The 16,900-nt window shown below is 37.2% G+C and overlaps 1 protein-coding gene across 3 annotated transcripts; it reads left to right on the forward strand.

Annotated features, from left to right (window-relative positions):
* Positions 1-14,468: 14,468 nt before the first annotated feature.
* Positions 14,469-16,341, forward strand: LOC122052238 (dof zinc finger protein 2-like). Of its 3 annotated transcripts, none has more exons than XM_042613678.1 (3): positions 14,469-14,691; positions 15,058-15,269; positions 15,665-16,341. In XM_042613678.1, the coding sequence occupies exons 1-3, from the start codon at positions 14,668-14,670 to the stop codon at positions 16,038-16,040; spliced, it is 612 nt and encodes a 203-aa protein (XP_042469612.1). In that variant the 5' UTR covers positions 14,469-14,667; the 3' UTR covers positions 16,041-16,341. The 3 variants fall into 3 exon arrangements, with proteins under 3 accessions (XP_042469612.1, XP_042469613.1, XP_042469611.1); XM_042613679.1 differs by lacking the exon at positions 14,469-14,691 and adding an exon at positions 14,726-14,965; XM_042613677.1 differs by lacking the exon at positions 14,469-14,691 and having other exon boundaries at positions 14,993-15,269.
* Positions 16,342-16,900: the final 559 nt, after the last annotated feature.

The following is a 16,900-nucleotide window of genomic DNA, read 5'->3' on the forward strand; positions in this document are numbered from 1 at the left end:
TGAATCGGGAGTTTTTAGGTCACGGGAGAAACTTAAGTCCTCTTCTTATAACTAGGGTTTTTTTTTTATCAACTATAGCTTAAATACTATTTGTTCCCTACTTGATTAACAAAACTCTTGCAGCACAGTCGGTTAGCTGCTCTTGGCCGGGACCCCTAGTCACCGGTTCAATTCCCGCTGTAACTCCCTTTTTTCCTCTTTTATCTAAAATGCTCCTAACTATAACTTAAATAAATTCGCTTCCCTTCTTAATAACAAAACAACCGCAGACCAGTTGGTTGGCTGGGTTCGATTAAGGTTTAGCTTAGGTCGAGGTCGTGGGTTCGAATCTCGGCTTTGACAATTTTTTTTTGTCAAAACTTCCTTCGTTTAGTAAAAATACCAAACGACCTCCAAAAATTGCATAAAAATACTCTAAAAATTCCTAAAAATCTCTAGAATATTTTAAAAGTATTTCCAAATATTTTTATGGACTTTTAGAACTTGAAATAGGGAAAATTGGGTCGTTACAATTCCCCATACCTTATAAAAAGTTCATCCTCGAACTTAGAACAATTATGAATACTTCTGTCTCATACTGTCCTCACGCTCCCAAGTGACTTCCTCGTGCTTCTGGTTCTGCCAGACGACCTTCACTAGTGGTACTTCTTTGTTTCTTAGTCTCTTGACTGCACTGTCCACTATCTGTGTAGGTCTACTCTCATAACTAAGATCCTCTTGGATCTGCACTGACTGAGGCTCAATCACTTGGCTAGGGTCGTGAATACACTTCTTTAGCATGGAGACATGAAATACATTGTGTATTGCTGACATATCTTGAGGTAAGTCTAGCTTGTAAGCTACCTTCCCAATTCTCTCTGTGATCGGGGTAGGGTCCTACGTATCGAGGACTTAACTTGCCCTTTTTCTCTTGGGTTCTCCGATGTACTCGAACTGTGCTTCTGCTTCAGGTTGGAATACGACTTTATGTTTACGGCACTCTATGGAGGCACCGTATCTGATCAGGAAGTTCATTCCAAATATGACATCGTAGTCAGTCATGTCTAGCACTATCATATCACAAAAGAGTTCTCTGTCTGCTATCATGACTGGCACTGTTCTGAGCCAGTGCGTGGATGCCATAACTTCTCCCGAAGGTAATGTTGTTAGAAACTGACTACTGAGTACCTCTGGGGGTATTGCTAACTTTTCGGCGAATGCCCTGGCTATATAAGAATGGGTTGCCCCAGTATCGAATAAGATAGTTGTACTTTGCTGTAAAATACTAATCTGACCTGTAACAATTGTCGAGGCATTTGCTACGTCCTCTCTGGTGAGTGAGTAGATCCTCGCGTTCGTCGTAGCTAAGGGGGCTTCTAATCTGCCCTGACTAATGTGTGGACCATCTAGAGCGGCCTGCATCTGGTGTAACTGTGCTGACTGGCCTCCATACTGAATCGGCTGTGGGGGAGGAAAGCTGGTCTTGTTCGGGCATTGCTTAGCCATATGCTCTTCCTGCCACATTCGAAGCATCCTCGTGTGCCCTTGCGACAAACTCCTGGGTAAAATTTCCCACAAGTAGCACACTTGGGATAACTTGGGTGCTTGCTAGCTGGTCCTCCTTTTGGGTAATTCCCTGGTTTGCGCTTGTTGCTGCGGTTCCCTTTCCAGTTAGAACTGTGGCCTTGAGATTTCTGAGTATCTGAACTTCCTTGGCCTTTGGAATCTGAGGAGGTTTGCTCATTGCTGATGTTGTTCGGTAGTGCTCGGTGATCGAGCACCACCACTAGTTCTTCCGTGGCTCATGAACACCGCCACCACGCTCATTGCTATTTTCGGCCTCAACATTTTGAGCATCACCAACTCGTTCCTTTCCGTGTTGACTAATTCGGACATGGCGAGCCATCAATTTCTTCACGGCTTGCTCAACTGATAGGTCCTGACGAAACTCCGTGAACTCGTCGTAGTGGCGGTTTGTGACCGCATGAAAGAACTCCTCAAGAATTCTTTCTCAAGTCGCCCCGTCATCCGGTTCATCACGCCGCCCGACTCTCTCCACCACATACATGCGTCTCCAGCGTAAGGAGGCACACTTCACCTTCTCTGTTCTCGCCAGGTCCGAAGCTCCATCGTGCTCTCCAAGAGCCAACTGTGCTTGAGCATCCCACGGTTCGCCGGTGCCTAAGAAGTTCTCGCTTGATCCGCCGCCACCGGATCGTGTAAGTCTTCGCTTCCACCGAGCTACGTGCTGGGTCGGATCGGTGGAACCTCTATAAATCGCTGGGTCGCTAGGTTAGGTTCCGGGGTGAGTGGGAGTATTATTTGATTAGCCTTTAAGGTGGCTATCTCTTGTTGTTGTTCAGTAACTGAGCCACTAACGCCGTAAGGTCCGAGGGAGGCACCGAACCGCCTCGCCTTTGGGGCTCGATGGTGCTCGCTATCAAGGCCCTCATGCCATTTCTAAAGACATAGAGGATGCACATAACTAATCTAATCACGTTTAACTAGCTACTATAAACATGTTAGAGGCTATCACACATAAGCATGCTATAATTATTCCTAAACATGAAAGCAAGAAACATAAATAGAGTATAGGAAGACGGCAAGGCTGATGCTGATGTGTGTGATGCTGGAGAATGGGAACTGCTCTGATACCAACTGTAATGACCACCCTTCTTACTACTACTACACTCTAAGGATGACCGTTACTTAATTGCTAACTCTACTTAACCGGTGTGATCGAAACCACGAGGAATCTCTACCGAAAAATTTCGGCAGAGTCTCCCCTGTACCGGTGACCATATCCGTAAATACATACAGAGTATACTCAGCCACAGGCGGTTGGAACATATATTTTCACAACCACGCAGTTTAATAAATCAAATCATGTAAGTAATGAAAAGCAGAAACATAACTTCCTACTACAAAGTTTTCTTATCAACTTAATAAGAAATTAAGCTAAACAAATTCTTAAACTAAGTGAGTTCTTTAGCTAAGTCTCAAGGATCTCCATAGTCCACACATCACACACCGTCACAGCATCTCCTTGTCGCCTTCTTCCTTATACTTTAGCTTTTCCTTTATCTGCAGTAGGAGGAAAATAGTATCTATAAGCTAAAAGCTTAGTGAGCGCTATCCTACTCACAAAAACTCGATATGCATGTATATAAATAAAAACATGCTAAAACTGAATGCTAACATGTAAAGCTACTCATGCTCATAAATAGCAAAGAAATCAACTAACTGAAAAACTAAACATGTATAGCTAATCATGCTCATAAATAGCGAAGAAACTAACTAAAAAGCTAACATGTAAAGCTAATCATAGAACTATCATGTGTATCAATAAGAAACTGAATTGATACCTAAGCTAAACTAATTAATGCTAAACTGAGTCTAACTTGTATTCACATAACTAATTTGTGAAGTTTTGAAAACTATTTACATAATAGATTAAAATAATAATCATGTTGCTGATGGGCCCGGCAACTGTACTTGCTGTGCGCGCATCCCTAACCAAACCCGGGATTGCAAGTTCCAAGTCTAGTAGGGTTTACTAGGTTATCTAAACCTAGGGACGACTGTGGGAGCCCAACCCAATGGATATCTAATCCAGTACAGTGCCACTGCTGAAAATAAAATACTGATTTCATAGCTAATTTTCTTACCTTGCTTTAACTAGGTTATCTGAACCTAGAACTAGGTTATCTGAACCTAGAGGCGACTGTGGGATCCCACCCATTGGACCGTAGTCCCATATAAGCTGAAGCAAGACTAAATAAGTTACTTCAAATGCTTCTACTGCATTTACTGAGCTATTAAAATGCCTACTGTAGCATTATATTGAGCTAAGTATTTTATCAAGCACTTGGTGTGCACTAGAACACACCCTACGTACTGAAAATCTGTATACAAAGCTTAACATAAATCTGTATGCAAAGCCTAACAAAAATCTGCATATTATGCTAATCAAAAATTCTGTACTATAAACTTAATAAAAATCTATTCTAAAACTGAAATTCTGCATGCAATACTTATCAAAATCTGCAAGCCATACTAAACTGAAGTGCCTAAAAATAACATGGTACAACACTTAAAACCTCATACCAAAACTGAAAACACATATAACAGAACTTAATGGATCTACTCATGTTGATTTGTTTCTAACCGAGCATAGCCTAAAGGAAAATTACTACTGCTATCAAAGTTAACACAAGTTACACTAAAGCATGCTCTCAACAGGTTTGCAAATTCTGACTCGTTTCCAGTTAATTGCATATAAACTAAAATCTGTAAAGCTTACATAAAATGAACCACTTAAACACATGTTGTTCATGTCATTCTAATGGTAAAGAGGACTGGTAATGCTTATTAAATGGCACAGAAAAATCTAGAACTACATGCTCAAGATGAAGAGTTGTTTAGGTTCATGAAAGCAGCCTAAATTCAGAAATTGCATGCTCTAAAATAAAACTGCTCATACACATTGGATAGCATGGAATTAATTAAGTCTGCATACTAAGCTTGACACTATAAAAACAATCTGCACTTAATAAAAAAAAAACTGTGTAAAACCTGTTCAAAGCTATACTTTTACATAGCAATTGGGATCTTTAAGCATGCTACAGCAGAAACAAACTAAGGAACGAGTAATTTGGATTCCTTAAACATGCTTCAACAGAAATAAGTCAAAGAAACAAGAAATCTGGATTCCTTAAACATGCTTCAATAGAAATAAGGCAAAGAAACAAGAAATCTGGATTCCTTAAACATGCTTCAACAAAAATAAGGCAGAGGAAACAATTCTTGGGAATTACTCTTAATCTTCCAGTCATCAATTCCTAAAGCATGCTACTGCCACATTAAAAAGAAATAAGCGAATCTCATATAGAACTCTCTAAGCATGCTATAGAATGCTACGGCAGAAATAACAGGGAGAAAACAAATCTCGGAAATTTCCCTTAATCCCTAAAATTCTGCACACATGATCCAAACAAAAGAAACTATATCCCTAGCACAATAATTTCGGCACAACACAATCCGAAACAAAAAGACATGCTGTGGATGATAAGGAATGAAATCAAATTCCGAAATCAAAAGGAAAAGAAGATCAATGTCACGGAACTACTCCTACTGCAGGTGAGAAGCAACTCACCGAGCGTTCTTGGACTTACAACCGACGGAGACGACCTCTAGGGCTTCGGAGATGTGGTTGTTTCGGCTCTTCTTTGTGCCCGCGCGCTCTCCTTGCCGATAAGAGCTTGGATCTGCAAGAGCTCGTGGAAATCCCCTTCGGTCGGCCGCCGGAGACGAAGCTAAGGCTTCGTTGTCTTCGTTTTCGCCCAAACAGCAGGGACGCCGCGCCGTCGCGTGAGAAGAGAAGATGAATCGGGAGTTTTTAGGTCACGGGAGAAACTTAAGTCCTCTTCTTATAACTAGGGTTTTTTTTTATCAACTATAGCTTAAATACTATTTGTTCCCTACTTGATTAACAAAACTCTTGCAGCACAGTCGGTTAGCTGCTCTTGGCCGAGACCCCTGGTCGCCGGTTCAATTCCCGCTGCAACTCCCTTTTTTCCTCTTTTATCTAAAATGCTCCTAACTATAACTTAAATAAATTCGCTTCCCTTCTTAATGACAAAACAACCGCAGACCAGTTGGTTGGCTGGGTTCGGTTAAGGTTTAGCTTAGGTCGAGGTCGTGGGTTCGAATCTCGGCTTTGATAATTTTTTTTTGTCAAAACTTCCTTCGTTTAGTAAAAATACCAAACGACCTCCAAAAATTGCATAAAAATACTCTAAAAATTCCTAAAAATCTCTAGAATATTTTAAAAATATTTCCAAATATTTTTATGGACTTTTAGAACTTGAAATAGGGAAAATTCGATCGTTACAATACTAAAGTATCTCTAGACTCTGCATCTGGCGGAGCACTTATGAACAAAGGTCTACATGAAGCTAAAAAGATAATAGAGAGTGTGGCACTTAATCACCATCAATGGACATCAGAAAGAAGTAGAACTATTTTTCCTAGAAATCCAATCAAAATGCCCAAAAAAATATGACCTTGATACTATGAGTTTAATATTTGCAAAGGTTGATGTTTTGTATAAGAAGTTTGAGTTAATGGGTTCCAACCCGGTAAACACAATTATGGGGGTTTGTGACTCCTATGGAAGGATGGAACATACTCAAGAAGTTTGCCGCTTGGCGCTATTACTGCATAATTATCTCAAATTGAACAATGCGACGCAATTGATAATTTTAATTTGAGACAAAACAATAGGTACTCCAACACATACAATCTCAAATGGAGAAATCATCCTAACTTCACTTACAAGAATAATCAAGAATAAAGATATCAACCAGGTCAATAAAAGAGCTATCAACCGGGGCAACAACAGAACTTCCAGCCTCCACAACAATAGAGTTACCAACCATCAAGGACTAAAAAGTTGCTTGATGAGATCTTAGCAAATCAACTTGAAATGAAGAATGACATCAAGTAATTAAGTCAAAGGATGGAGAACTCTGAGAAACATATGAAGATGTCAGATAGCCAAGTAGCCTAGATAGCTACATCATCTTCTAGAGCACCTGAGTCATTTCTAGGAAAACCATATGTAAACTTAGTTGAGCATTGCAACAGAGATAAGCTCAGAAGCGGACGGACCTTGGGGGAACCCCAAGTGACTGCTTCAAGAAAGAGACCAGAGAATAATGAAGAACCCTCTCCATCCTCTTCTCATAATGGTGGCACCCAAGAGGAGGAGGAGAGTATCAGTACGTTTGATGGGCGTTCTCCCACTCAACCAATAACATAGTTGATCCCTTTTCCTCTAAGACTAATCAACCATTGGCCTATGGGATGGAGAACTCTGAGAAACATATGAAGATGTCAGATAGCCAAGTAGCCTAGATAGCTACATCATCTTCTAGAGCACTTGAGTCATTTCTAGGTGTTGTGAGAAGCAAGGGCAGATAAGTCTTTATTACAACATTAGGAAAACCAGATGTAAACTCAATCGAGCATTGCAACAGAGATGAGCTCAGAAGCGAACGGACCTTGGGGGAACCCCAAGTGACTGCTTCAAGAAAGATACCAGATATTAATGGAGAACCCTCTCCATCCTCTTCTCATAATGGTGGCACCTAAGAGGAGGAGGAGAGTATCATTACGGTTGAAGGGCGTTCTCCCACTAAACCAATAACATAGTTGATCCCTTTTCCTCCAAGGCTAATCAACCATTGGCCTATGGGATGGAGAACTCTGAGAAACATATGAAGATGTCAGATAGCCAAGTAGCCTAGATAGCTACGTCATCTTCTAAAGCACCTGAGTCATTTCTAGGAAAACTAGATATAAATCTAGTCGAGCATTGCAACAGAGCAGAGCTCAGAAACGGACAGACCTTAGGGGAACCCCTAGTGACATTCTCTTCTCATAATGATGACACCCCAGAAGAGGAGTAGAGTATCATTACGGTTGAAGGGTATTCTCTCACTCAACTAATAATATAGTTGACCCTTTTTTTTCCAAGACTAATCAACCATTGGCCAATGAGTGTGGTACAGTGGCAACTAAGAAGACACGAGTATTCTGAAAGTTGATTGATTTCTGAGTTTACATGAGTTGTACTTTGGATTTATCTAGATAATAGGTTAGGACGTCTGACTAATATAAAAAAACTTAGATATTTGAGTTTAGAAGAAGTTATTCATTGATGATCAAATTAATGTGAAAAAGCTGAAGTATTTGGCTTTGGCTTTAATGAGATTGAATGTGATTGGAAAGAAAGAATTTCTTTTTAATTTTTTTAAAAGAGATTTTTTTTAGATATTATTAAATTTTCAATTTATACTCGACCTTTCATCTATGACGGCTAAAAATAATAATAATCAAATCAAAACTGTATTAAAATAAGTAAGCATGCATTTAACTAAATCTAAGACACTAATTTGTAAAAGACAAAAATGTTTTTAAATACCTAAAAATCTTAAATTATCAAAAATAATAAAAAAAATATTCGGAACTTTCAAAAAAATCCTAAATTATATTTTTTTAATTTGAAAGTTAACTGATTATGAGTTCCCCCTACTAATAAATTTAGATGTCTGAACAAATTTTAATTAAAAAAATAATTCATTCGATTAACGAATTAAAAATTATGACATTCAAAAGTCTCCTTTATCATTTCTGCATCAATAATACAAGTTTTTTTTTTTTTTTTGAAAATTTTATTTATTTATTTATTTATAAGAGTTTACTCGTTTATAAATGTTTTTTTAAATATTATTCATAAATAATTTATGATTTCTATAACAAGTATATATATTCAAGTTTAGTTTATTCATTTAGTCCCACAAATAATTTAAGTTTGTTTACTTAACCTATTAAATAAACATAAACAAACTCAGCCGAATCACAATGAACTTGGATCAGGTGACTTTTACTGCAGCAGTGTACTTATCTCTCGGACTGTCTCAATTAATTGCATGGATCTTGCATTTGCATATGACTTAACTCTATGGCTAGAATTGTCAGACGGATCAATCTGTGATAGGGCGGGTCGATCTGTGACGGGTTAACCATTTGGCGGGGCGGGACGGGCCAACCCGCCAACTTGACGGGTTGAGAAATTTCCAACCCAACCCATTCTAAGGCGGGTTGCAGGTTTGGCGGGCCAACCCACGGGCCCATCAAAAATTTTTTAAAAAATTAAAAAATATTTCATATCTTCAACATTTTACTTCGAAAAAGTTTTCTATAATTAAATGTATACATAAACATATATTTTAAATATAAATAAACACAAACGAGTATTTATATTGGATGAAAAGTACTATTTTTATTTCAAAATTATAACAAAAAAGATAATAAATTGACCTAAAACTTAACTTACATATGTTTTTCAACCCGCGGGGCAACCCAAGCCCGAGCGGGCCGACCCGTACGGGTCACGGGCCTAGGCGGGTCGGCCGACGGCGGACTTGGGTTGATAAAATTCCAACCCAACCCGCTTAAATTGTTTGACGGAGCGGGCCAACCCGACGGGCCCAACCCAAATTGACGGCTCTATCTATGGCCCGTTTGATTGAAAATTACTTTTAATAATTTTAATTATTCATTTCAAGTTATCAATAAAAATTCTATTTAATTTAGATAATCAATGATTTTTTTAGTAATGTTCTATACTCGACACGTCAATAAAAGAGACATGCAATTTGGAATCAAAAAATTCGAAAAATTAAGATTTTTCTTGATTCCGGGATTAGATTTCGGGATTAGTGATTTTTTTTAATCAAAAATACTGGATGAGAGAAAAATGTAAAAAAAAAAATAATAATAATAACAAAAACATTAAAAAAATAAAAAACACCAAAAACGTAAAAAAAAATGTAAAAAATAAAAAAAGTGTAAAATTTTTTTAAAAAATTAGAAAAAACGTATTTTTTTTAAAAAATAGAAAAAATGTAATAATAATAAAAAATAAAAAATAAAATAAAAATAAAATAAATGTAAAAAATAATAAAAATGAAATGGAAAAAAAGAAAAAAACTTATAAAAAATAAATCTATATTGAATAAAATAATATTTAATTATATTTTATTTCTCATAATTTTGATACCAGATGTAACACCCCTAGAAAGCCTAGATAAGAAAGTAAGGATAATGAGAGTACGAATGAAAAGAAGGTGTAAATATTCTAAGTTAAATATTAAGATGGATTTAGATGATTAAAACTTTATGAAAGAAAAATAAAGTTGAGAGTATAAATCATCTATGCATGATTTAAAATGTATGGAATTAATATGGACAAAAGGAAGAAATATGAAATAATATATATATGTATGAAATATTTATGCATAATGCATAATATAGTAATATACGAATTATTATGTACAAAAGAAAATAAAATGTTAGAAGAGAGATTGAACCTTGGATCTCTTGTAAGGAACATGTATAGGATACCAAAAGGGATAGGAGAATTATTGATTAGGAGAGAAAGGATTAAGTAGTTAAGAATAAGAAAGGATTCTATCTACTTAAAAGGAAAAGGAAGTAAAAAGAAATAAAAATATACATAAACAAGTTTTGATCCTTGGTTCTCTTGTGGATGCATGCATGTGTTAACCAAGTGGGATAGGAGAGGATATTGTAAGAGGAGAGATAGGAATTTTAATTAAAGGAGAGAAAAGAGAGAAATTAAGGGAAAGAAAAGAGAGAACTCAAAAGGCATTTCTCTAGAATATTCTTGTCATTTAAGGGGAGAAATGAATAGGGAGGATGGATCAAGTCAAGTTTCCTCCCCTCATTTTAGTATAAATAGGCATGGAGGGGTGACTTCAACTTCATCCCCCACTCATTCTCCTCCTCTCCTCCCTTTTGTGCCGAGACTCACCTCTCCCTCTCTCTTCTTCTTCTTGTTGCCGAGCAACACAAGAGGAAGAACCTCTTCTTCCTCTTCACTCTCTCCCTCTTTCTCTCTTGTTGTTGCCGAGCAACACAAGAGGAAAGAGAAGCCTCTTCTTCCTCCTCCTCTCCACCAAAAGACCTAGCCACTCCTCTCCTCCATTGGTGCCGAGCAAAGCAAGCAAGGAAGAAAGGTCCAAGCAAGTTCTCAACTCTAGGAAACTTAAGCGAAGAAGGTAAGCTTCCCCTCACCTGTGGTACAAGGCTTTATATATATTTTTCAGATTTTATGAGGATTTTAAAACCTAGAAACAAGTTTGAGAAAATTCGGTTAAGAAGAGCTTTCGAAATCTAGTGAGGTTTAACTAAGTCTACACTACATGATAGATTTTCTATGCCATAGAAAAGGGATCTTCTTCATGTTTTTATACCTATATGATGCTTGATCAAAGGAGTACTTAACCCTAGAATTTCGGCCAAAAATATTTTTAAGAGGCTAGGGAAATTATTGTTTTACCCAACTAGTATGAGGTTCTCCCTATGAAATGTTAAGGATCATGTATTTGTTTTCTTGTTTAGAAGATAATTGAAAATAAAAGAAAAAAAAAAGGGAAAGGAACCTAGGAAGTGTTATACATAATGAGAAAGAATGAAATTTATGCTATGTATATGTCATGATATGTGATAGCATAGGAAATGCTATACATAATGAGAAAAGAATGAAATTTATGTTATGTATATGTCATGATATGTGATAGCATAGGAAATGCTATACATAATGAGAAAAGAATGAAATTTATGTTATGTATATGCCATGATATGTGTTAGCATAGGAAATGCTATACATAATGAGAAAAGAATGAAATTTATGTTATGTAAATGCCATGATATGTGATAGCATAGGAAATGCTATACATAATGAAAAGAAATGAAAAATGAAATGCATGAAAGATTGTTAGGGATATGATATGATAGTTATGCATGATAAATTATTTTTGTATGGTTTGTACCAAGGGTGGGCTCCGTAAACGCCCCGGGGTCGATGGAATAAGACTCGGGCCTCGTCAGAAATGGGCTTCTGAATGCCCTAGGTCGATGAAGTAAGACTCGGACCTAGTATGTATGTATGGTAGGGTTCAAGACTTGCTACCTTTGACCTACTTAAGAAGCGCGCGCATTATGTATGTGGTACAAACCGGGATCCCCTTAATGATGATATTAATTTCAAGTACTTATTAGTATAAGTTTTCAAATTCATGATGCATTGCCTACATATGTACTTGAATTATCTGATGATTAGATATAATGTCATGTGATAATATGATATGAATATGATACCCTTGTATGTTGTATGCTTATGATATTACGCATGATATTGATATACGATGATTTTCGGTTTCAGTGAGTAGGAAAGGAACTTACTGAGCCATGAGTGCTCATAGCTTACTTTCCTTGTACCGCAGATATGGGGGACGGATATTCGGAACAACGGAGCAGCAGGAGGAGCAGATAGTGATGTGTGTGGTGGTGGCTCGGCAAAGAACGATTCGGACAAATTAATATGATTAGTTATAGAATCAATATTTGAACAAATCAGAATATGTGATATTATGCTTAATAAATTAAATTCTTTAAAGTTTTTATTCTTCCGCTGTTATAGTAAAACATGTACGTAAGTAGTATAAGAACGTAGCGCCGCCTTTGGTTGGTTAAGAAGGGTGGGGCGTTACACCAGATAATCACATAATTAAAATTATATATGATAATTTACTATAATTTTTTTTTTTACATGCTTCAATCTAAAACCAATCACGTTTTTCTCTCCCCACTAGTCTAACTTAGAGTTTAAGTTTCCTGGCTAGCTCTTAGACATCACCAACTCTTTTTCAGACCATTATTCAAACCTGCTAAAGTGCGCCGACCATGGAAGAAATTAAAGAGCGTCTAATTAGAACCAGCCTCTTCATTATTCTCCACCCTTTTCCGCCCTAAGCTTGACAACGGTTCATGCACTTGCATCGATTATCCGCCATCTCAAACTTCAGTAAATTTTCTTCCTACCCCACTTTGATGATCAACAATGACCTCAGGAAGTTAGGAAAGCCGTCACAAATTAGTACAACTCAAGAATATGACACTGGCGGAGCAAAAAATTATAATCAGGCCTAACAAACTTTTAACGAAAAATAAAAAAAAAAACTAATAGCAGAATTTGATTTGGGGATTTAGAATGGATTTCATATAAAAACAAAATTAAAATGGTCCCCTGGGCTTCCCATGCTAAAGCCTAGATAAGTATTAACGTGACCCTCGGGTGCAATGGAAGGATATCAATTTGTCACTTAGACACTCGCGATTCAACCTTCAATTATGACACATATGTAGGGATTTTTCTTCAAATATGGTGCACAACCACGGAATGCTAAATTTCTGAGTCTTTTGTTACGAGTGCTTCCTGATTTATCCTGACGGCCGGTGGAGAATTTTCTTAAACTCAGATTTAATATTACCTGGTTCAACATTTTTTTTAAAAACATATTAACATGCCTCCGCCTTGAGACATCTTGCAAAAGTTAATTAAATTCAAAGAAAGTGGATGTATATAGGGATACACTGATATGCACTTAGCTAGCTTAGTGATCTAGAGCAGGGAAGGATTTGAATAAATATGGCTAGCTATTAGATTGTGCCCGGTAGGTCGAATCGTGCTTAAAATGGTTCAACAAGTTTATCTTCCCTTACAAAACCAAGTGGAAGTGCTACTATATAATATATTAACAATCAATCAACTGTGTGTGTCAACATCTAGGGTAATTAGGCATGTATAACTTCAGACATTAGGGTTTGATGGGGAATTTAATTATTAATCACAATGGAATCTGCCTAATCTATGCTTGTATTATATCTTACCATGAAAGAATTATTGATTAAGTGAAGAATTTATATCTCATCGGTGTTTAAATCATGCGTTCTTTCAGTTAGTTGGTCCAAGTCCGGATAAAATAGAAGGATTACATTAGATTATAAGTCCGAGTTAAAACATTGTTGAACAGAAATCCTCTTCACAAAATACAAAAAATCTACTATATTCCAAAAAACAATGATTGCAATTAAACCCTAATTCGATAACACTCCAACCAAAAAAAAGGGGGCTCTACCTAGCCATCACGCCCCCACAGTGATTCGTATTGCACCAAAGTTTGCTCCAAATGCAAAGTAATTCTTTACAGTTGACTCATACACTCAATGAATAATTTCCCTTCACAAGTAAAAAATAAAAAAGTAGGTTATTTTTGTTTCAAAGGACGCTTGTGGAATTACCAAAAGATGCATACACTTAACTTTTAGATTTTCTGAATAACGTATTTGCTTTCCATTTTATACACTTAACTTTTAGATTTTTTAAATAACGAATTTGTTTTCCATTTTACTCTCTAGCCAACCATTATAGTGTTGTATTCCAAGGACAGTATTACTGTGATACTATATTTCAAAGAATAATATCTTTGTAGTACTATATTTAAAAACTCAACATCACTATAGAACTTATTACATTTAAAAAATCAACACCACTATTGATTTTTAAAACACAACATTACAATGGAGTTTATTTTAAGATTTATATAATATCAAAGTGATTTTATTTTTAAAATGTAGTATCATAGTGGTATTGAAAATTAGCACCATAATGATGCTGATTTTTAAATTATAGTAATAGAGTGGTGTTGTTTTAGCACCAAAGTGTTCTTTTTGAATGTAGCATCATAATGATTGATGAGAGGGATAAAATGAAAAAAAAAATAGCAAGTACATCCTTTAGAAAATCTAAAAGTTAAATATGTGTTTTGAGAATTCTACAACTTCAATTGCGTCCTTTGATCCATTATTATTTTCTTTTAATAATTCAGATATATAAGTTTTACTAGATTAATCGTGGAGCTTAATAAACTTCTTAATTCAGAGCATAGCTTATACATAATTAGATGTCGACATTTAGAATATTCAATTCTAATTCTGATCTCCTTATCTTCTTATTTATTCTCTCTCACTGTATGGCATGTTTAATGTTTGACAGTGTAGAAATGAGTGAATAATTTAGTAAGCAATTTAATAATTCTGATGAAAAAACCATCCACCATTTTCAAAAGATAGGAAAGCCAGCAAGACATCACAATCCAACCTTCTCACTTGGTCCTTCATCTACCTTCTTCTCCTCCTTCCTTCTACCTCAACTCTTCCTTCTTCCTTCTTTGTGCTTGTCTCACCTTTTCATGCATGGATGCCAGCCAGTGGCCTCAGGTACCAGACCTCGATGAACTATTTTTTTTTTTTCCTTTTTTTTGTTGGTTTTTTTTTCCCTATAAATTTATCTGAGTTCTGAGATCTGTCAGTTTTTAATCGCCCCCTCACTTTATTTTTTCCCCCACCTTTTTTCTTCTTATCCTTTTCATTTAATCGCATGGGATAAAGCAGCAGTACTGTCTAAAGGTGTTGTCGCTTTGTTCTTGTAGTTCATGGTTTTTCGGTCGGATGATTTTCACTTCATTCTCCTTTCCTCTTTCTGCTTTCTTGAGTATGCTCTTGATCTTTATATTTAGAGACTTGTGAATGGAATTTTTGTTCATATGGAGACATACTGTTGGTGTAACTTCCGGTGCTGTCCAGGGCATGGGACTGCAAGTGAAGCCCATGATCATGGGGGATGATCAGTTTGCCTCCTTGGCCGCAAAGCCTCGGGTGGTCGAGAGGGAGATGAGAGAGCCGCAGAGGCCAAAGGCGCGGCCGAGCAAGGAGCAGCAGACCCTCCACTGCCCTCGGTGCAAGTCGACCAACACCAAATTCTGCTACTACAACAACTACAGCCTCGCCCAGCCAAGGTAGCATTTAAATCTCCTCTTCCTCTAACGAATTGATCTTCTGGTAGATTGAGATGTCTAATCACTTGAAATAACAAATCCATATGTACAAACTGTGCTATGAAGTTATTCAATATACAAACAACGAGGAAGAATAGATAGTTTAGGATAAGAGTTGGGCGAAGTATTATACATATCAATTAAGAGATTATTTTCGAGATTCCAATTTGTAACCTCTAAGTCAGTCAATTTTACCGTTATACCCAAGCTCTTTTTAAGAAATTGATCAGAAATATAAACTTAAATATTTTAGTTATTATTTAGGAAATTGATCATGCTTTCCCTCTTTTATGTTCATTAATCTAGATGAGAATCTAGCTAGATTACATTTATATCTTCTTCTTCTTCTCTGATAGATACTTCTGCAAGACCTGCAAGAGGTACTGGACCGAGGGCGGGTCGCTGAGAAACGTCCCAGTGGGCGGCGGCTCAAGAAAAAACAAGAACAAGACCGTCACCGCCACGGGCGCTGCTGCGGCCGCCACCACCACCAGCAGCTCCAAGGCCATTTGGCAAGAAAGCAGCAGCAATAACTCTTACAATCTCTCCGCCATGGACTTGCTCAAGAGCAGTACGGCTGTGCCGGTGCCATTGCCTGACTACGCCGGCACAGGATTTGGAGGACTCATGCAAGAGTTCATGTTTCCTCTGGAAGAGCAGAACAAGGGACAAAGTGGTGATCCTGCAAATGGATACTGGAGCGGAATGCTCATGGGAGGAGGCTCATGGTAGAGAGGATCGATTAACTCTAGTAGAGCTGGCTCACTCTCATCCTTCAGCTTAACTACTTCAATTTAGCATTGGCTGGCTTCAAGAGATTGTCTGATTAATAAAGCAATTCAATGAAGGGGGTGATTGTGTTGTGATTGACAGCCATTAGAGGAGGAGCCCTTTTTACATGCTCCAATTATATATGCATGTCTGCATTGTTGATCTTCAGATTTGATATAGATATGCATGTTTGTATTGTAATGAATGATTGAATTGTTATGCACTGAATATAATGCTGGCTATATAGCTCTTTTCCTATTCTTCTCATTAGGAAAGTCCTCTCTCACCTACTCAGTAAGATTTTTCTAACCATGAAAGTAGGTAGGAGAGGAATAGATGACCTGAGATTTATAATATTGTAGATTCTTTCTCATCATTTGTCCACAGGGCGTAGTATAAATGATGGACGTATGAAATTTTTAGGGTCGAATGTCAAGAACAAATAGTTGAGAATATTAACTCCCATGTATTAATCTTGCCCGATATCCAATTTATGTGGCTTATGACTGTTCAGCACTTTTGCTATGCAACTTGGTTGCCTCATCTAATTTGGTAAATCTCATATTACTAGGGGTTCCATTACCGACAGAGAGGGGGGGGGGGGATCGCAAATGCCGCCCCTCCTCTGGATCCACCCCTGACTCAGCCTCCAAAGTTCCTCCTGCGACTCGGCTTACCGAGTTCTAATATAGCTTTGCTTCCAGAATACCCCATGAAATTTGGTATCCGAGTTTTTTAGTCAGCTTGGTTCTGCAAAGTATATTCCACCCTCAAATTGTTATCGACCTCTATACTCAACTCGGTTCTTCGAGTTCCTTGCT

Source organism: Zingiber officinale, chromosome 3A (assembly GCF_018446385.1).
Source record: "Zingiber officinale cultivar Zhangliang chromosome 3A, Zo_v1.1, whole genome shotgun sequence".
NCBI classification, from domain to species: Eukaryota; Viridiplantae; Streptophyta; class Magnoliopsida; order Zingiberales; family Zingiberaceae; genus Zingiber; species Zingiber officinale.

Excerpts from the sequence above, each read along its gene's own strand:
- LOC122052238 (XM_042613677.1), top strand. The coding sequence starts at position 15,001 with ATGGAATTTTTGTTCATATGGAGACATACTGTTGGTGTAACTTCCGGT. Across the intron at positions 15,270-15,664 it reads TACAGCCTCGCCCAGCCAAG|ATACTTCTGCAAGACCTGCA; the intron begins GTAGCATTTAAA and ends CTTCTCTGATAG.